This window comes from Rhinolophus sinicus, chromosome 9 (genome assembly GCF_057876585.1).
Source record: "Rhinolophus sinicus isolate RSI-liver-muscle chromosome 9, RSI-T2T, whole genome shotgun sequence".
NCBI classification, from domain to species: domain Eukaryota; kingdom Metazoa; phylum Chordata; class Mammalia; order Chiroptera; family Rhinolophidae; genus Rhinolophus; species Rhinolophus sinicus.
In genome coordinates this window covers 32,803,993-32,824,338 of record NC_142509.1, presented here as the reverse complement: position 1 = coordinate 32,824,338, position 20,346 = coordinate 32,803,993, and the positions used below count along the sequence as shown (strand labels likewise).

The following is a 20,346-nucleotide window of genomic DNA, read 5'->3' as shown; positions in this document are numbered from 1 at the left end:
AAAGGTCCCGGGACTTGACACATACTAAGTGTCCAGTAAATATTTGTTGGATAAGTGACTCAATAAGTGATCTGCCAGAATCATTCATGTGAACAATAAATAATTGTTTGGGTTCCTGTGTTGTGTGTGAAATATCAGAGATGAGGAGAATCTTCAGAAAAATATGCCTTTCTCAGGTGACAGATAACAATTGTTTTTTTGTCCTTATTTTCTTGGGACAAGCACTGGACTTGGAGATGTCTGTGGTATGAAAGAGGTGGTCCAGGGTGAAAAGTATGAATGTTTCTCACTGACTGGTGTCCTCTCTGAGCCTCAGTTTCTTCATCTGTCAAATGGGATCAGGTAATGCAGTGTGTCATGGATAGCACATAGGGAGGCCGTGAAGGTTGATCTCATTCCCTTTCCCCCTCCAGCTGGGAGCTGTCCCTTTAACATGGGAGGAGGGGCCAAGGCCACAGGAGGCCTCCGGAAGCTGGCAGAGTTGGTGCCCAGTTAGGCTGGTGGGCATCAGGCTGCAGCCAAGCTGGTCCAGGGACTGTGGGCAGGAAGGTAAGGGGGTTTGGGGCTCAAATGAGGCCCCTGGGGCTCTGTGTGCATGTGTGAACATGCGTGTAAGGTAGTCTGGAAGGTTCTGGGGCAAAGTCCCAGCTGAGTGGATGGAAAGTGAGAAAGGGTGAGAGTGGCCTAAGCCCTCCCAGGAATATCGATTCCGCTCAGGGTGTTCTGGGGTCCAGCCTGCTTTGCAGAAAAAGAGGAGCAGGTCCTGCTTGCCAGAGGGGCAGGGCTAGGCATTCTGCCACCCAAGGGCCAGCCAAGGTTTCCCAGCCCTGGCACCCAGGAATTTGGCTGTGGAGTGTCACCCAGGTGGCCTTGGGGAAAAGCCTGAGGGATAAGGGAGGTGGAAAAGGTAGTTGGTCTTTACCCAACTCGTGGATGCAGCAGGTGAGACCCAGTGAGAAGAATTGACTTGGCCACGGCCATCTCGCCCGGACCTGACCCCAAGCCCCGGGCTTCCCACTGTGTTGCTCCCCAGCAGACAGGGTCCAGGGCTCCCACCTCAGCCCTAGCAACTGCCACTCATGGTGAGAGCTATGTATCCCTAGGCCAAGGTCTCAGGTTAGCCCCACACTTCAATCTGGGAGGTCTGTGCCCTTACTGGTCTTGGCTGGATCAGGCTGTGGGCCACTTGGGGCTTGTTCATTTGACTGATGCCTGCTGTCCTCGCCTGGGCAGTTGGTATAACCAAGAGGGCTGGGGACTGAGCCAGGAGCATTTGGCTCCTAAGGACAACCGGCAATTAAGTTACTCACACCTTTAATAATTTAATAATAAGAACAGCACTGATAGTGAAGATGACGATGACACTAATGTAACAGAACTATAGCACGGTGGTTGTGAGCACACATGCCAAAGTGCACTTCTTGAGTTTAAATCCTGGCGGTGCCATTTCTAACCACCGTGTTTCCCCGAAAATAAGACCTAACCGGAAAATAAGCCCTCGCATGATTTTTCAGGAGGACATCCCCCGAACATAGGCCCTCATGCGTCTTTTGGAGCAAACGTTACTATAAGACCCGGTCTTATTTTCGGGGAAACACGGTATGTGACTTTGTACAAGTTACGTAACCTCTCTGGGTCGGTTTCATTGTCTATAACATGGAGTTAATAATTGAACCTATCTCAGAGCGGATGGAAGGATTATGAGCTAATATATAAGGCGCTTGGCACGTTGCCTGGCTCACAGTAAGTCCCACACGGCCAATAATAGTTGTTATAATATGTCAGGCACAGACTCGATGCCTTTATCATACGGCCTCACGTCATCCTCTCCACCATCCTGCGACGCACAAGCTCTTCTCCCAGTGTGTTGTGTGGTTAGTTCATTCTCACTTTTCCGGTCTCAGTTTTAATGGTTACCTCCTCCCAGAGGCCTTTCTGGGCCTCCCTACCCAAAGTAAGTCCCCTTGGCTTTCTCTTCAAGACTCCCTCTAGGCGTGTTTCCCTCTTAGCAGTTTTCACCATTTCTGATTCGTTTGTTTGTCTACACAGTTATTTGTTGAATGCTGGTCTCCCCATCAGACTGTAAGTCAGCTGTAAGAGTAGATGTCTGTCCTGGGCTCTTCAGGTCTTAGGCCAGGACCTGTACCTTGTAGGTCAGCAGCAGTTCCTATAAACATGCGAGAGTAAGAGTGAGCATTGTTAGAAAGCCCCAGTGAGACAACGCCTCCAGAGAACTCGGCCAATGTCTGGCACATAAAAGGGACTCAACAAAGGATAGCTATTATTATTATTATTAATCTGCACCATCACCTGTGAGTTGGGGACTGTTGTTATTCCCATTTTACAGAAGGGGATACAGGCATAGAGAGGTTGAGATACTTGTCTGGGTCGCACAACCCAGTTAGCTGGTCTCTAACTTTGGTCTCCGATTGGCCCCACAGCCCCCATTCTTGGACTATGCGGCCAAAGTGAGGCCTAGGTCAGGGTACGCTGGGTTGGGGTGACCCATGGGCCGCTCTCCGCCACTGCCATGCCCAGCGCAAGAGGTGCCCTGGATGGAACTGGGTGGAGGTGGCTCAGGCTTTGCCCTGCCTGGGGAATCCAAGGGCCAGCCCAACAAGGGCCGGGGTGTCCAATCCAGGGCCGGAGACCTGACATTTTCTCATGGGGGGACCGGAGGCCTGAGTAAGGGCGGACAACAAGCTCCGGCTTGTGGTGGGTGGGGGTGGTTGTAGCGCTCCTCCTACTGGCAAATAATGGAACTGCAGGGGGCGGCCCAATGCTTTTTTTGCCTCAAAAAACAGAGGCTGCGTTGACGCCTTTAAAAAAAAAAAAAAGAAAACCTCTTATTTTTCGTTTTTCTCATTTCCCCCTCTCTTCTCGCCCTGCGCCACTGGTTTATTCACTACTCATTCACCTGCACCTTGGCTTAAAATCTTCCATTGCAAGCAGAATTAGAATGACGTCCCAACTCCTCGCTGTGGGCTGGGACGCCCTCCTCACGACCTTGCCCGCCTGCCCTCTCTTCTCACCCAGGTTAATTTCTAGATCAGGGTGGTTCTATCTGCTGTTCCATTTCTGAATGCTTTTCTCTTGGTTTGCTTCTTGTTCATCTCAGAATTCCCCCTACAAATAAAACAAAAACAAAAACAAAACAAAACTGAAAGACCTCTCAATCAATGAAAATGCTCAGGTCCGATACGCATCCTGAGTCAAACTGTTAAAAACCCCAAACCACCACCAACCGCAAAACCGACCATTTATCACATTTAATGAGACAACTGGAAATCTGAACACTTAACAGATATTCGATGATATTAAGAAGTTATTATTAATATTTCAAATGGGATAATGGCTTTGTGATTACAATTTACACCACGTACTGGCCATGTTTTCCATCCCCAGCACTGTGGGCAGCCACAGTTATAGAATGAAAGGGCCCCTAGTCCATACCTCCTTCTCCAGGTGGGGAAACTGAGGCCCAGAGAGGCGCAGATACCTGCCCGGAGTCCCAGGTTGGCAGCCAGATGGGGCTAACGGAGCACAGCTGCCTGGGCTGTGACGTTTGCGTCCTCCTGCAGGTCCGCTAGGTGGTTGCCGGAATGGAGGCCCCTCTGGCAGACTGTGCTAAGGGTGAACATTTCCACACTGTCACGCCTCTGCTGGAGAGCTGGGCACTGTCCCAGGTGGCGGGCACGACTGTCTTCCTCAAGTGTGAGAATGTGCAGCCCGCTGGTTCCTTCAAGATCCGAGGCATCGGGCATTTTTGCCAGGAGGTGAGGGTGTGTGGGCAGGAGGGGAGGAGTGAGGGTGTGCGGGAGGAAGGGGAGGGGTGAGGGCTACGAGCTGGAGGGGGTTAAGGGCAGGAGGGGTGAAGTGAACTTGTTCTGTTGGGAGTAGAGAGCTGTAGACAGGATGAGGCGTGAGGACTGTTGGGGTGAGATGGGGAGGGTCTGACTCCATCCCACATAGGCCTTCATGACACCTGCGTGGGTTAGCCCCCAACCCCATTCCTTCTCTTCTCAGGTGGCCAAGAAGGGATGCAGACATCTGGTGTGCTCCTCAGGTGACCTAACCCCTTTCTGATTCATGAGGGTCCTCAGGGCTGGGTGTGGGGGGATGCGAGGCTGGCTGGAGCAGCAGTAGATATCCAGAGCCCAGCCTCCTCTTCAAGGTCATGGTCAGATGGCCATTTATTTTGTCCTCTCCCACCCCTCTTCCCATCATTCAGGACTTGTGGTAGAAGTGACAGAAACCCCATTCATACCGGGTTAAGCTACAGACTCCAAGAACTGAAAATTCTCAGGATAATGGCTTTCAGGCACAGTTGGATCCAGGAGTTCTCTGTATCTCTCCTTCTCTTGGCTTTTCTTTCCTCTATACTAGCTTTATTCTCATACAGGCCTCATGGAGGCAAGGTGGCCATCTGAAGTTCCAGGCTTGCCTCCTATCATCCTACCAACCCTTGTGAAAAGGGAGCACCCCTTCCCGATGGCCTTCCTTAATCCATAAATTGGTCTTTTGGGCCCAGGTCGGGTCACGTACTCATCCTGAGCCAATCACCGGTCAGGTGATTGAGTTCTCTGATTGGCTTAATTTAGGTCACGTGTCCACCTCTGGGGCCAGGGAGAGGACTGAATGGTGGGGCATATGAATGTGGGTGAGGGATGACTCTCAAAGGGAAATGGAGGGGGCGGGGGAAAGGCATGTCACCAGGCTAATGCACCACTGGCCACGGCACTGCCTTCTGCTGCCTCCACAGGGGGCAATGCCGGCATCGCTGCTGCTTACTGCGCTCGGAAGCTGGGCATCCCTGCCACCATTGTGCTTCCTGAGGGCACTTCCCAGAAGGTGGTGAGGAGACTGCAGGGGGAGGGGGCCGAGGTTCAGCTGACTGGAAAGGTAAGGACCCCAGGAAGGAGAAGCCCGCTGGAGTGGGCTGTTTTCTGTTCATCGCCACCTCCCAAGAGATTGTGTCCTTTCCCTTTGGCTGACCTATGCCTGGGACGCAGTCTTCTCTTAGGATGGCTGAGTTGAGGGGTGGGAGTGAGGGCTGGGAATCCCGACTTATCTGTCCCAACCCTGACAAGACTTCCCCTGCATGAACCCGGGAGAAACAGGATGCTGGGGTTACCAGGAGCATGGCTCTCTCCCTGTGTCCTCACTGACACTTGGTAGTATCCACTTTAAACGGTTTGTAATTTGATGAGACAAGAAGTATTACAAAAAATGATGGCAGCATGATTTCCCATGCTGAGCCCACCCCAGTATGAAAGAAGCCCACTGGTAAGGGTATCACTGAATCACCTTGTTACCAAACACAACAGAGACACAAACACGTAACCCCTGTACCTTCCTGGAAAGAAGAAAAAAAAAATGCATCCCTGGAAAACAAATTTTTAAAAACCATCAAAATTAAAATTAAAAGATATACCATGGGACCAGAAAGCTGGTTTCCATATACTTTGTATATATCGTTTCCTCCCTCCCTCCCTTCCTGTATTTATTTATTCATCCATTCTCCCATCCATCACCCTTTCTAACCCTCTTTTCTCATATCCATCCATCCATCCATCCTTCCCTCTATACTTCACTACATCACACTTTCTCCCTCCTTCTCTCCCTTCCTTTCTTCTTTCCTTTCTTCCTTCCATCCAACAGATATTCACTGAGCACATACCATGTGCCTACATTATGTGTGAGAGACGCTTAGGGATACAGAGATAATAAGACATGGTCTCTACATTCGTGAAGCTCAAAGTATTGTTGGAGAGACACACAGGTAACCCGATGATGATAACAGAATGGGATGAGTGCTGTGATGAGGGAAGCACAGGTCATTGAGGAAAGAGAGGAGGCGTATTGTTTTAATCAGCCACTGCTGCTCGATAAGGCTGCATAACAAACAGCCCCCAATGTCAATGGCTTATATCGCTCTTGCTCACGGGTTTTCTGAATGAGCTTGGTGGTGCTACTTCAGGCTGCAGACAGGACTGAGGTCTGCACACGTGCCACTCATTTTTATTGACCAATGGGCCATGTTCTTCTCAAGGTGAATGGCAAAAGGACTGAGAGGAAATACGCAATGCTTGTTGAGGCTTTGGCTCCAGTTGTGATACTGTCAATTCTGCCTCATGCCATTGGCTATAGCAAGTCACCTGGCTGAGACCAACATCCATGTGGGGTGGGGAAATGTACTCCACCCACTCTAGTGGGAAGAGCAGCAAAGTCACATGGCAATGGACATGGGTGTGTGACTTTAACAGAGGGAGAGGGTGAAGAACCCGGCGCTGGTGCAAACCACCACTGAGCTGTACCTCGGACTTGGGGTGGGGGTCCAGGAAAGGCTCCTGGAGAAGGGTCGCCTGAGTTGGGTCTTGAAGGAGAAACATGACTGAGTCCTCCCAAAGGAGAAAAAGGACAGAGGGCAGAGAAAAGTGCGTGGGAACAGGCGTGAGCCTGGTGCATCCAGCGGCAGCCCAGCATCCCGGGTGGGGGTGGGGAGCAATGGTGGGGAAAGGTGCGGCCGAAAAGGAGGCCCGTGCCTGAGCAGGCAGGGGTGGCTCTGGGCGAGGCCGACATGGGTTTTAATCTGAGGCCATGGGGAGCCGTGAAGGGATTTTGAGCAGGGGTGGGACGTGGTTGGATTTTCACTCTGTCTGCTCTGGGCCAGTGGACAGGAGGCAAGGAGCCAGTGAGGATGGTCTGGATATTCAGGTGAGAGGAGTCGAGGGCTGCATAGCATTGAGTCTCATTTTTGTTTCAATAACTCAAGAGAATGAGGCCCATTTCTTCAGCTAGATGGGGGATTCCGGGGCAGAGACCATTTCTTTGTCTTCTCCGTGTCCCCCCTCCCCCCTCGCACAGGACTGGGCAAAGAGTGGGTGCTGCAGGATGGGCAGAGGCTGTTTCTGGCCCCCTTGTCACCCGCTACCCTGTGGAAGAGGAGACTGTTATGGGCCATTTAGCTTCTGCTGAGATTGGCTGGCCTGGGTACCCCTGAAACGCTGTCTTACTTTGGGTTCCCCAGCAGCAGACCCGGAACAACCCCCATAGCACTCTGACCCCTGGATCTCCTGACCTCCGTTTCTCTTTAGGTCTGGGACGAGGCCAATCTGAGGGCACAGGAGTTGGCCAAGAGGGACGGCTGGGTAAATGTCCCCCCGTTCGACCATCCCCTGATATGGTAAGGCTGGTGCCCTCCTCCCATGGAGCTCAGAGCTGAGAGACCCTCATTGAGCCGGGGTCTTCCCATTGGATAGAAGGGGAAACTGAGGCCCAGAGAGTAGGAGGGGCATAGACTCCAGGCACACTGGGGTTCAGACCCTGCTTCTGCCACTTGTCAGTTGTGTGACTATGCAAAGCCTCACCACCCCCTGCCTCAGTTTCCACACGTGTAAAATGGGAGTGCTAATAATAAATCCCCTTTATTGAGTGTGGACTTTGGCAGACATTTAGTCCGTTTAATATTCCCCAAAGCCCTAGAGATGGATGTTTTATGCCCATTTTACAGGTGAGGAAACGGAGGCACCAAGGGGTCAAGTAACTTGCCTGAGATCGCACGCTGCTAAGTGGCAGAGACATTGGGTCCCAGGCCCAGAACTTGAGTTGAGCTACTTCCAAGTGATACGCTGGTCCTGGGAGTTTGTCAGGGCGGGGGGGGGGGGGGGGGAGAATGAGTGAATGAATAAATTCAATGATGAAAGTTGAGTAAAGGTTGCAGGGTCTCCTCTCCCTTTGCTGTGGGTGGGAGGGGGGTGGCAGTGAAGGGAGTTTGTGTACATGTGAGCCCTGGGGGATGAGAGCCTCGCTCACCCTGCTCTTCTCTCCCCCTCCCCCCGCCACCCCCCTAGGGAAGGCCACATCAGCCTGGTGCGGGAGCTGAAGGCAGCACTGGGGACCCCACCAGGGGCCCTGGTGCTGGCAGTGGGGGGCGGAGGGCTCCTGGCTGGGGTGTCAGCAGGCCTGGCAGAGGTGGGCTGGCAGCACGTGCCCATTGTCGCCATGGAGACCCAAGGGGCACACTGTTTCAATGCAGCCATCAAAGCGGGCAGGCTGGCCACCCTGCCAAACATCACCAGGTAGGTGTGGACTGGACTTTTGTGGGCGCGGGAGGGTGGGGACATTGCTGCCTTAAGGCCGCCCAGTCCCAACTAGTAGAGGTGGAGGTCACTCAAGAGGGTCTCCTTCACCCTGGGACTCCAGCCACAGTCCTGTGGATCTCAATTAGAAGGCGGTGCTGAAAGTGTAGATGAAGGATCGGGTTAAGTCTCATCAGCTAATAATAAGCTTTCACTGGTCTGTGTCATTACAAAACCAATTGAAGTGTGTTGCAGGTAGAAAAGGTAGGCAAGCCGTAAGCAACAGAAAACCAAATGTCACCCTCAATTCCACCATTCAAAAATGAACATTGCTCAGAGTGGGTTGCATTTTCTCCAATCCCTGCCCCACCCCATCCGTGAATCATTACATACAAATGAAATGGGCCCGGCACATAGTAGGTGCTCAACAAATGCTTGTGAAATGGACATCCGAATCAAGGATATATTTTTAAAAGTTGAGATTATGTCCTTCCTACGGTTTTGTAACCTCTGTTTTTCTAGTTCAGAGTATAGAGCATGAACATAGTTTCATTTTTTTCTGTAACATCATTAGAGAACGTTTTCCCCATTGCCTTTTGTAACTGATTTTAATTCAAGTGAGGAAAAGTTCTTAAAAACAAACTAAGTAACAGAGAGTGGTCCAGCCTCCAGACCCCGCCTCATCTTACGTTCTTCGTTGTCACTGCAACCCCTATCCATGATCGCAGATGTGGTGTGAGGCTACCACAAATAAGATGGCTTAAAACAACAGAAATGTATTCTCTCACAGTTCTGGAAATTAGATATCTGAACCCAAGGTGCCGACAGGGCCGGGCTCCCTCTGAAGGTGCTAGGGGAGGATCCTTCTTTGCCTTTCCAGCGTCTGGCAATCATCGTCGTTCCTTGGTTTGCAGCTACATCACACGCCCTGTCTTCATATGGCCTTCTTCTCTGGGTTTCTGTCTTCTTCTGTAAGGACACCGTCATTGGATCTAGGATCCACCCTAATCCAGTATGATACCATTGTCACTAATTCCATCTGCAAAGACCTATTTCCAAATAAGGTCACGTACTGAAGTTCTGGGTGGACATGGATTTTTTTGTGGTGGGGGGGCATGCTATTCAACCACCCACCAACACCATTACTGCCCACATTTTATTAAATACCCATCAGACACTGGGATGTAGGATTCAGTGGCCTAGGACAGCAAGGTGTGGAGGTCATAAATTTCTAACTCCAAGGGTGACTGTGAGGATTATTGATAAAACAGAAAAACGATGCATCCAGCACCTTGTAAATATTACATAAATATTAGCTGTCGTATAGACATGATAAATGGTTATTAATGAACACAATGAAAAAGAATCCTTTTCTGTGTTTGGTTTTCTGGGGTCTGTGCAGGGAATGGCACAGTCACAGTTGCAGAGTCAGAGGGTGTGATGAGCCTCCATCAGCCGTTTGTGGGACACACCAGTTTGAGGTCCCTCCTTTGTGCCAGGCGCTGCTCCAGACTCTTGCAATGCTGACCCCAGCCCTTGTAGGACGGGAGGGGGGCCTGGGGCTGTGGAGGGGAGACGTGAGTCACCAGCCCTTCCCTGGCTCCCTGCACTCCCTGCCCTACCTGTCCCTGCCTGCAGCGTGGCCAAGTGCCTGGGTGCCAAGACCGTGGCTGCACGGGCCCTGGAATGCACACAGGAGTTTAAGATCTTCTCGGAGGTGGTGGACGACGCGGAGGCTGTGAGTGCTGTGCAGCGTTTCCTGGGTGAGTGAGCACTGCCCCTGCCGGGGCTCAGGAACCTACGAAGTCCCTAGATCCCTTGGGGAGACTGCGTTCTCTCCTGTCTGTATCCTCAGTGCCAAGCTCAGGGCTGGGTATGCAGTGACTACGCAGAAAGTGCATTGAGTAGACAGAATGGGTCAGGATAAAGAAGGGGTGTGTCATGCTGTCTCTAGTCTCCAGACTCTGTACATGCTCTTCTTCCCTTGGCTGCCCATCCCTGGCCGGCTTCCTATTGGTTTCACGTGACTCAAGGGCTATGGAGCCATTATGACACCTCCTCCAGGAAGCCTTTTCCAATCTCCTACCCCCAACCTACCTGGGTTAGAAACTTCCTATGCACCAATCCCACCAATCTCATACCTGACTGATTCTTATCTGTCTACATCACTAGATTGTGAACTCCGTGAGGGCAGGGGCTGGTGTGTCTTGGTCACTGTTGTGTTCCCAGGGCCTTCTGAGAACAGGGCCTGGCAGGGAGTAGGTGCTCACTAAAGATGCACTGAATGAATGGATGAATGTATGAGTGAGTGAGTGAAAAAGTGGATAATGGATAGATGGATGGACAGATGGATGAGCGGATGGGCTAATGGGGTAACGGATTGGTGAATGACATAGAAATGGATGGATGGATGGATGGATACACTGATTAATGGACACATTGATAGATGGACAGACAGACAGTCAAATGATGGATAGGGGATGGACAAATTGATGGATGGATGGGTGGATGGATGGAAGGATGGATGGATATGTTGATTGATAGCTACACTGATGGATGGACAGTCAAATGATGGATGGGGATGGATGGATGGAAGGAATCATTGATTGATGGATACACTACTAGATGGACAGACAGTCTAATGATGGATAGGAAATAAATGGATGAATAGATGAAAGGCGGATGGGTGGAGAGATACATGGTCAGATTGATGGATGGAGAGGGAGTCAGACAAATGATGGACTATGAGATGGATGTCTGGCTGCCTTCATGGATTTGCAGTGCCCAGAGCCTAACTGGTCCCCCATTTCTCTCCTCTCCTCTGCCCCGCTGCTCTGGACAGATGATGAGCGTATGCTGGTGGAGCCTGCCTGCGGGGCAGCCTTAGCTGCCATCTACTCAGGCCTGCTGGGGAGGCTCCAGGCTGAGGGCCATCTGCGCCCCTCCCTGGCCTCCATCGTGGTCATCGTGTGTGGGGGCAACAGCATTGATAGCCAAGAGCTGCAGGCTCTGAAAGCCCAGCTGGGCCAGAGCTGAGGTCTCCTGGTCTGGGAAGGCTGTCCGTGCCCTGGAGATCCCCAAGAGGTTCACGGACACCCTTGTCGCTGGCTGAGGGGCCTCTGTGCTCATGAGTGGCAGTGGAAGCTGCCCTGTGCTTCTGTGCGGGCCGCCTCCTACAGGAAGCCCTCCTGAACTGCTCCCTTTGGCTCCCCTGCAGCCCTGGCCAATAAACCATTTCTGAGCTGAGTTTGTGACTCCAGTGGATCCAGTCTTTCCACCGCCATGAGCTCACAGAAGGCACATAGCAACCTTAAACCCGGCTCTGTGATGACGCAACTCTTTCCATGTCACAATGTTTGAGCAACAAAGCCAAGGATCCAAGACTCAGGTCCCTAAGAAAATGTGCCCATGCTGAGCTCCTAACAGGGCTTCCCTTACATGGGGGACCTGCTCAGGAAAGAGGGGAATGTTCTGTCACTTCTCAGGCCTGGACAGGTGAGGACAACATTGCCCATCTTTAGCAAGTGCTTGTTATATGCCAGAAACTCTTCTAAGAACTTTCTACTTACTGTCTTCTTTAATGTTCACAATGGCACTACGACGTAGAAATCATTATTATCGTCCCTGTCCTACAGATGGGGAAATGAGGCATTGGAAGGTGACAGACCTCGCTCAAGGTTGCACAGCTGGAACGTGGCCCAGCTGGGTTCAAACACTTGATTTTCAATATGATTCTACATTTCTTGGACCTCGTCCTTCTTTGTGTGGGTGGTCAGTGGTGGCGGGACTTTGGGGAAGGAGATAGGACCTCAGGTTGGTCTGGATACACCTGTGGGTCACAAGGAAGATGGGTACTGGTCCCAGAACTGGGCACCCTCTGCTCCTGGGAAATCTCTCCTAGGAATCATTGGAAACAGGAGGGGAAATTAGAATCATTTGCAGCCACCAGGGGGCAGCAAAGCGCCTCCAATGGGGCAGCCTGGCCCTGGCAGGGAAGCCAGCCCTAACCCTCTGGTGGTCCTTGACTATTCCTCGTCGGGCCCTCACAGCAGCTGGGGGGTGCTGAGGTCCCAGAGATGGCTGGAGCCCACAAGGTCTTGGCATGGGGAGCCCTACCCAATCCCTCTTATCCCTGCAGGAAACAAGGCTCAGAGAATGTGAGGTCCACGCGGCACCACAGCCCATGGCAGCACCCAGCTCCTGGTCCTACGGAGGCCCCCTGGCTTCATGAAGGCTGTGTGACGTGGGGAAAGTGCCCTCCCCTTTCTAGGCCTCAGGCTGCACCTCTGTGCTGGAGGAAGCCCACTTGCCACTTCCCACCTCCTTTCCTTTGCCCAAGCTGTGCCTTCTGCCGGGCATGTCTTCCTTTTCTCAAAAGGAAAATTTGAAAGTGGCATTTACCTCCCTCTGCTTCTGCTGCTGCTGCCTTAGTCTCATTCTCTCTTTGACCCCAGACATTGCGCCAGGGTCGCCCCTCCAGAAGCCACCAGGACCCAGCCCTGTTTCCTTGGAGACATATTGTATGAGTTTCCCAGAATAGAGGGGACACTGAGAGCCCCCGAGGTGGACTCAGCCAGACCTGAGCCTAAAGTCTATTCCTACTTGCTAGCCCGGTGGCCTTGAGCAAATGATGCTCCCTTTCAGTGAGTGTCTCAATTTTCTAATCTATAAAATGGGTTGTTTGTGGATTATTACTATGGGCCCGGCATATGCAGTCTTTCAATAAGTATTACTGTCATTCTTACTATCCCCTGAGCATTCCTCTCCCAACAGCAATGGGTGGGAAGGAACTCGCATTTATTTAGGTATGGAGCACCTACTGTGCACTTCAGGCCTCAGCGATTGTTTCATTTGATCCCACAATTACCCACATGGTAGATACTACTATTACCTTCATTTTTGCAAATGAGGAAACTGAGGCATAGAGCAGTTGAGCGTCTTACTCCAAGTCACACAACTGGACTGGAACCCTGATATGTACATCTCTGAGGCTAATCCCTGCTGCTCTCACACCTCCTTTCCTTTGCTTAAGCTGTGTCCCCTGCTATATGCTTCTAAATCCTACACATCCTTCAAAGTCCAATGTAAGGGCAGCTTCCTCCTTGAAGCCTCCCGGGAATGCTTCAGCCAGCAGTGATTTCTCCCACTCCATGCTCCTCAGGTGAATGGCAGAGCTCACCTCTGTGCAGGTGCTCTGTCTCCCAAGCAGGCCTCCGCCCTTGGCTGCACCCCTGGGAGACTTGTCAGCTGCTGTTTGCTCCTCTCCTGGTCGCAGCAAGCTGGAGATAAGAAGCCGAGGGGCCTGTTGACTCCATGCAGATAACACACATCCATTACCTTAGTTTAGCCCTTCCTGGTTGACACCCAAGGAACGCCAAGGGCAGGGAGGGTGCACAGGGAGAGAGCAAGCACATGGATGATTGAAGCTGAGGTCATGGATGCTGTGCCTCCTGTAGCAGGGTGGGTGCTGGGGCACTGACTCTTACCCTTCTGTCCACCTTCTCGGACTGCTTAGTGGGGGAAATAAGAAGCCTGCCAGGAGGGTCCTGGGAGCAGGAGCTTCTGTGTGTTTGTCCAGGGCTGTGTAGAGCACCGAACCCTGGAATACAAGGTGTGTGTACCTGCCTGAGATATGCCCAGCCTCTCCACCCCGGCTAGGGCCCCTCTCCTGGGGCCGGGCACCCCTTTGGTTCCCTGTGGATCCTAGTGGCTGAGGAGTCCTGTCCCCTCATGGGTCTGACTCTAACACCCCTGCCTCCAGAGGCCTCCCCTCCATCTAGTCCTTCATTCCGGCCTTAAGCCAGCATGACACAGTCTTGGCATTCAGCCCTTGGCTGGCAAAGGAGGTAGTCTTACCCCAGTGCTGGCCCCACGCAAAGCAGGGGTGTGGGGAGGGGGTCGTGCTGCTGCTGCTCCCAGCTCAGGCAGGAGCCCGGCAGGGGGCAGGGCACCTGCATAGATGGGTCTGACCCTCATCGTGGGGACATGATGGCTGAAGCCCGCTTCGAATCCCAAGTCGTCTGTATGTGGCTGTGTGTGCCCCTGTGTACGTGGGGGAGGATGTTAAAGCAATTCTAGGCGTCATATTGTTATGGATTCCTAGCAGATAAGGAAAACCATTTTTAATGTAAGTACAACACCGTCACCACATCCAACAGTTAATAAATGGTTCTGTGATATAATCTACTGTTCAAGACTGTGTTCAACTTTTCGCTAATGGTCTCACAATGTCTCGTTGGAGTTGGTTTGTTTGAATCAGGATCCAAAGTGTGCACATTGCATTTGGTGGACCGGTTTCTTAAGTCTCAATCTATTGGTTCATTGAGATGGGACAGGCAAAGAGTCCTTTTGAAAAGGTAGGATTTGAGCTGAGGTCTGAAGGAAAGGAAGGAACAAGCCGTGAGCAGCATGTGGGGGCAGAGCGGCAGGAACAGCATGTGCAAAGGTCCTGAGGTGGGAATGTGTGAGAAGGCCAGTGAGGCTGCAGGGGAGAGGGTGAGGGAGAGAATGGGAGGAGGTGGGAGAAGATGGACAGAGAGGCAAAGCGTGTGTGGGGTGGGGGGAGGGGCACCAGATCGTGGAGGGCCTGGCAGTGGCAGGCTGAGCACGAGGCTGAGCCCTGGGAGAGTGACGCATCAGACCACACACCCCCTGCCTGCCTTCCTCAGCCCTGAGCCCAGCCTTGATTTTTATCACCTGTTCCTGGAAACGTTTGCCTCTGCAGTGGACACTAGTGGTGTCCCCCACCTTGACTCAAATCCCCTTTATCAGGTGGGTGCGGCCATCCCCACCTGCTGGGAGTGTTGGCTGCTGACGACCCACAGCTGCTCCTTTCTCTGGACAAGAACCAATGGGAGCTGCCATGTCCAGAGATGCACGGGAGAGCACTTTCCCCACAGTGGTCCACAGCCTACACCTGACTGATAGAGGGATCTAGAAACAAGGCAGACCCCTTTGCACCCAGAAGGCAGGGCAGCTCTGTGGTGCAATCCACAGTCTAGATACCCGGGGGGGGGGGGGGGGTCAGGCTGAAGACAGACTCCACCTGGGACCTCCCCTCCCTCTGTTCAGCAACCACTCGCCTTCTACTCCAAGCCCTCCCTTCTGTGGAAAACCCAGCCTAGATGGGCCCTCTCCCCCTCTCCCGGTCCCATCGGCCTCTCCTTTCCCCAGTGTTGGTGCTTTTTAAACTCCACCAAAAATGTCACGGCAGGTTTCTCGCCTTGCTTCCAAACTCCCTGATAAATTCCACTGGCTGGGCAACCCCAGGAGAGGTTTTCTGGAGCAAGGAACCCCATAAATCACCTCGCTGCCACTCCAGCGTGGGCAATATCTTATGTAAAAAGGTGTTTCCTGGGAGCGCCACAGGCAGGAGAATCCTATTACAAGCTGCCCCATTAATTATAAAGAGTCAAGTCGACCCTTTGCTGCGATTTTTTATCTTAAGTCCAAAAACTGATTACCTTCACCAATCCTCCCCCTTGCAAAAAAAAAAAAAAAAAAAAACCCTAAAGAATAAAGTAAATGTTTGAAGAACAAATACCAAAGTTTCTCCTTTTAGGGGAGAACCAGCAGAGAGAGAAGTGGGTGGGATAGAGCCTTTTTTCTTCCTTTTAAGGTATGTAATGCAGGGTCTCAGCTCCCGCTCCCCACGCAAGAACGCAGGATATGGTGAGGCCAAAAAGGAACACCCACGGAGCCATAGGTAGGGGAGTCATACCACCATATTCTCGCTGGCGGCTGGTCAAGACACAAAGCAAACACCCACCAGTACCCCAATGAGGGGTCTTCCTGCACCCCAGTCTTGCTGGCGGCCGGGCGAGACACAGGAAGTAGGAGCCACACGATCTGCAACCCGCCCTCTGCTTCCCTGCCAACCAACCCACCCCACTTGCTAGCTGCAATCCGCCATCCATTTCTCTGCTAACCAACCAATCCCTTGCCAGCATAGCCACAACAGTTATATTAGTGGCTAATGGCTAACTGGTTACAACTTATGGCCACCCAGCCACAGCGGATGGTCATCTGATTACAGCTGATGGCCATCTAATAACCAAGCCAGCACCTTTCCATGAGAGGCCGAGAACCTGGAAACTGCTCTCTGAGATTCGGGCTCCACAGGGAGCAGTTATTTTGAGGGCTTAGCCTGTGTGTGGCGTAATTAATTTCCTTGACTTCTCTACTCCTGGAAGCAGATGCTACAATTCATCCCATATTACAGACGAGAGAAACTAAGGCTCTCCTGAAGTTACACAATCTATCCCTATCTTCTGAGATGGTGAGGTGGGCAGACAATGGGCCTGGCTGGGTATTTAAAGGCCTGGGTTCAAACGCGACCTCTGCTTCTTTCTGGCTGGGACCCTGAGCAGGTCGGTTAGCCTCCCTGTGCCTCAGTTTCCTCTCCTGCAAAAGGAGGAATAAAAGAGCCCCTCGAAGGCTTCCCATGAGGAGATCTGGAGTAGCAAACACAGAGGACATAAGCCAGGCATGTCTCTTGCCTGAGTGACCAGCAGCCTTCCCACTGGTCTCCCTGACACCCCACTCGCACCCCAATCTATTATACTTGGCATTCAGCCTCCAGAATAGCCTTGAACAAGCCTAAGGCAGATCCTTGCCCCCCATCTCCTGCTTAAATTCTCCCACGCCCTCCACCCAGCATTTAGCATAAAGGCCAACTCCTCACCTTGGCCTATAGGATCCTGTATCATCTCCCACCTTTGGAGACTCAGCTCCTCCTTCTCTACCCCAGACTCCCCGAACTGTAGCCACACCAGCCTCTTCTTTCTCTTCCTAGAACTCACCAAGCTTGATTCTGCCTCAGGGCCATCGTCTGTGCTGTTCCCTTTGCCTGGCACACTCTTCCCCCCAGGTCTCCGCAAAGTCATCGACTTCTCATCGAGGCCTTGGCTAACTGTCACCTCCTCAGAGGGGCCCTCCTGGCCCACAGTCTGCCTCTCAGGGCCGGGTCTAGGGTGAGATGAGTAAGGCACGCACCCTGGGAGCAAAATGTAAGGGGTGCCAAGTAACTCGGAAATCAAGATAAACAATATTGTAATAAAAATACTTTTACATGAACATTAATGCAAAAGAAATGTATGATGAAGAAACTAGGGACATTTTACATGAAGATGGGGGTCTCACTTGGCCCTTGAATGTCTCCCTTCACCTGAATCCCAGACCTGCCAGATCTTGTCTCCCTTGGTTACCGTCTCCTCAGTAAAATATCAATCCTGTGAGGGCTGGAATCCGATCTAGTCTATTCACACCTATAGCCCAGAGCCCGGAAGAGTGTCCAGCATATACTGAGCCTGCAACCTATACTTGCTAAATAACTGAATGAATGAGTGAGTGAATGAACGAACGAATGAAGGAAGAGGAGATTCACAACTTGGCTGCAGGGTCTTCGGTCCACCTTCCACTCCCATGTTTCAGATGAGGACGTGAGGCCCAGAGGGGGTGAGTAGCCTAGTCACAGTCACACAGCACAGCCACAGCAAAGCCAGGCCCAGACTGAAAAGCTCATGAGGCTGTGTGTTCCCCACAGAGAAGTCTCCGGTGACCTGGAGCGGGCCTGTAGGGGCCAGCTCTCTCTGAGTGTGCACATTCCTGAAGTAGCAAACTCGGATTGCCACCTGAGTTGTGCCAGATCCATGCACCGTCATTATTACTACCTAATTCATACGTTTCTTAACTGCTTTTTAGGAAGAAAATGTTATCACCACTCTAAATAGACAAACAGTATCACTTCCCAGAGTTAGATACTAAGTTAGCAATAAATGAAGTGCGAAAAAGAACAAAATGACATAGTGCCGTTGTAGTTGCGCCACGTCTCCAAGCCTGCCCGTGGTATGTTTGATTTGCAAGTCTTAGAGGGGCGTTTAAGACACGCTAGTAGCAAACAGAGACTCTTCTAACACAATCACAAGAGCGTCTAACACAAGAGCTAAAAGAGAACTGAAAGGAGAGTGGCTTCCTCATGAGGTAACGGGCACCTGCAAAGAGCCCGGCACCTCCAGGCGCCCCTGTCGCGCACCGTGGGAAACCCTGCCTTAGTTAAATAATGGCTGGCAGCACCACACAGGGATACTGACTGATTTCAGGGACCCCACGAACTCTTCTTTCAGGGAAGAGTCCGAGGCAAACTCTTCCTCCAGAAACATCTGTGGGGGGAGTTGGAGGCAGGGCACCCACAGTCGCTCCCAGGACTCCCCCTGTTAGGCACCGGGGATCTATTTTCCAGCTAGGTTTGGGCGTCCTGTAGATCCCTGAACATAATAAAATTGCACTTCTTTTTTTTCATAGTTTTAATGAAGTGAAACAACAAAATTAATCATTTTTAAGTGAACAATTCAGAGGCATTTAGTACTTTCACAGCGTTATGCAATTACCTCCTCCATCTGGTTCCAGAACGTTCTTTTACCCCAAAAGGAGACCCCATACCCAGTAAGCAGTTGCTGTCTATTCCCTCTCCTCCCAGCCCCTGGCAACCACCAATCTGCTTTCTGTCTCTATGGATTTACCTATTCTGGACATTTCATATACATGGAATCGTGAATGTTTTTTTTCACTTAGCATCACATTTCTGAGGTTTGTCTACAGCTTAGCATGTATCAGCCCTTCATTCCTTTTTATGGCCGAATAGTATTCCATTTCATGGATGTACCACACTTTGTTTATCCACTGATGGAGCATTTCTTTTTAAACAGACCAGCAAATTATTCTTCATCAGGACTTCGCTTCCTACTCTACGCCAGACCCATTCTTACCTTCACAGGCCATGCCGTTTTCCATGTTACACAACATGGATATTTTAATGTATGCTGTGGAAAGTAATACACGGCGTTTATGTCCAAATAGGCTGTGAAGTCAGTCCTTGTTTTGAAAAATGATTTAAAGAAGAAAATAGGATAATGATAATAATTACAGCACCCAATAACTGGCCACTGTTATTATTACTATATTATTACTGTTTCCTTCAGTGTTGAGTACTCAGTAGCCGGCTCCATGCCAGGCTCAGACTGTGACATCTGTGGCCTCATTTAACCCTTACAAGGACTCTTGCTGTTAGAGATCATTGTGCCCTTTTTATAGATGGCAAAGCTGAGGCTCCAAAAGGTTTCATGCCTCATGTCACACAGTCCTTGATCCCAAGTTGCTCAGAGCCTGGGGATGGGGACAAGGACGCCAGGGGGGCTGAGAGGTGATAATGGAGGGAGATGTGAACAGAGTGCGGCAGGTGCCTGGGCGGGGGTCACTCACGTGGCCGGCTGCTCCGGCTTCATTTGGTTTGACCATGGGCTTGGGGTCCCTGCTGCTGCTGAGCAAAGAGAATTTACACCACAAAGTTTTCGCCTTGCGAAAAAGGGATGGTTGAGAATCTGGGTGTTTCTAAACCAATGCGTCAAGGACCAATTGTGCTCCCAGCCTCCAGCAGACTGTGTGGGTTCTGGTTCTAAAGTTCTGGGGTGGGTCCTGAGAGTCTGCATTTCTACCCAGCTCCCCAGCGATACTGCTGCGGGTGGTCCAAGGACCACACTTTGAGTATCGAGGGGCTAGAAGATCTGAATTCTGATTCTCAACTCCGCTGTAAACCCTCTGTGGGACCTTCGGCCAGTCTCTTGCCCTCCATCAGCCTCAGTTTCTTTCCCTAGTCAGTAGGGGTATTGCCTTCCATCGGGAACAGAAGAGCAAAGAATATAGAATAAAACAGAAGAGCAAAGTTATCATTTTCTGCGTGCTGACCAGAAAGCCACAAGCAGCTGCTGGGGTGAGAGATTTCCTCCCAAAGACCCCAGAGCCCAGCGGCAGGCACTGGGGGTGTGGGGGTGGTCCTGAACCCCAGCACAAAATGTGGAAACAGGAGGCTGGAGGTGGCGCGGCCCAGGAGAAGCCACAGGAGAGGTTCTCGTTCATCACAGAAATGGCCCATTTGCAATGATCGGTTGCCCAGGTGTTAATAACGCTAATGGCATAGGAAGGGTAAACTCGGTCACTTGGCTGAACAGAAGAAATATGCAGAGAAGTGCTCGGGTTTCCATAAATCAGCCGTGTGCGGCGCTACGAGGGAGGCAGGACTTAAAATTCCGGTCAGGAGATGGGTATTCTCATAATCCGAGCTGGAGAGGTAATTTATTCTGTTTATATCTTTTTACTGCACGACAAGGCTTGGGAGCAGGGGCCCTCCGTAGCCATTCTGCATTTTAAATATTAGTCCTACGCACAGTGGGTCAGCTCCCATGCTCTGTGGGGTGTTTATTTCAGGGCA

General features: G+C 51.4%; 1 protein-coding gene across 1 annotated transcript; it reads left to right on the top strand.

Moving 5' to 3' along the window:
• The first annotated feature begins 409 nt into the window (after nt 1-409).
• Nucleotides 410-11,327, top strand: SDSL (serine dehydratase like). Its single transcript, XM_019734131.3, has 8 exons — nt 410-549; nt 3,582-3,776; nt 4,027-4,066; nt 4,763-4,902; nt 7,098-7,186; nt 7,854-8,081; nt 9,720-9,844; nt 10,924-11,327. The coding sequence occupies exons 2-8, from the start codon at nt 3,603-3,605 to the stop codon at nt 11,115-11,117; spliced, it is 990 nt and encodes a 329-aa protein (XP_019589690.3). The 5' UTR covers nt 410-549; nt 3,582-3,602; the 3' UTR covers nt 11,118-11,327.
• Nucleotides 11,328-20,346: the final 9,019 nt, after the last annotated feature.

Excerpts from the sequence above, each read along its gene's own strand:
- SDSL (XM_019734131.3), top strand. The coding sequence starts at position 3,603 with ATGGAGGCCCCTCTGGCAGACTGTGCTAAGGGTGAACATTTCCACACT. Across the intron at positions 4,067-4,762 it reads ACATCTGGTGTGCTCCTCAG|GGGGCAATGCCGGCATCGCT; the intron begins GTGACCTAACCC and ends CTGCCTCCACAG. Across the intron at positions 4,903-7,097 it reads AGGTTCAGCTGACTGGAAAG|GTCTGGGACGAGGCCAATCT; the intron begins GTAAGGACCCCA and ends GTTTCTCTTTAG.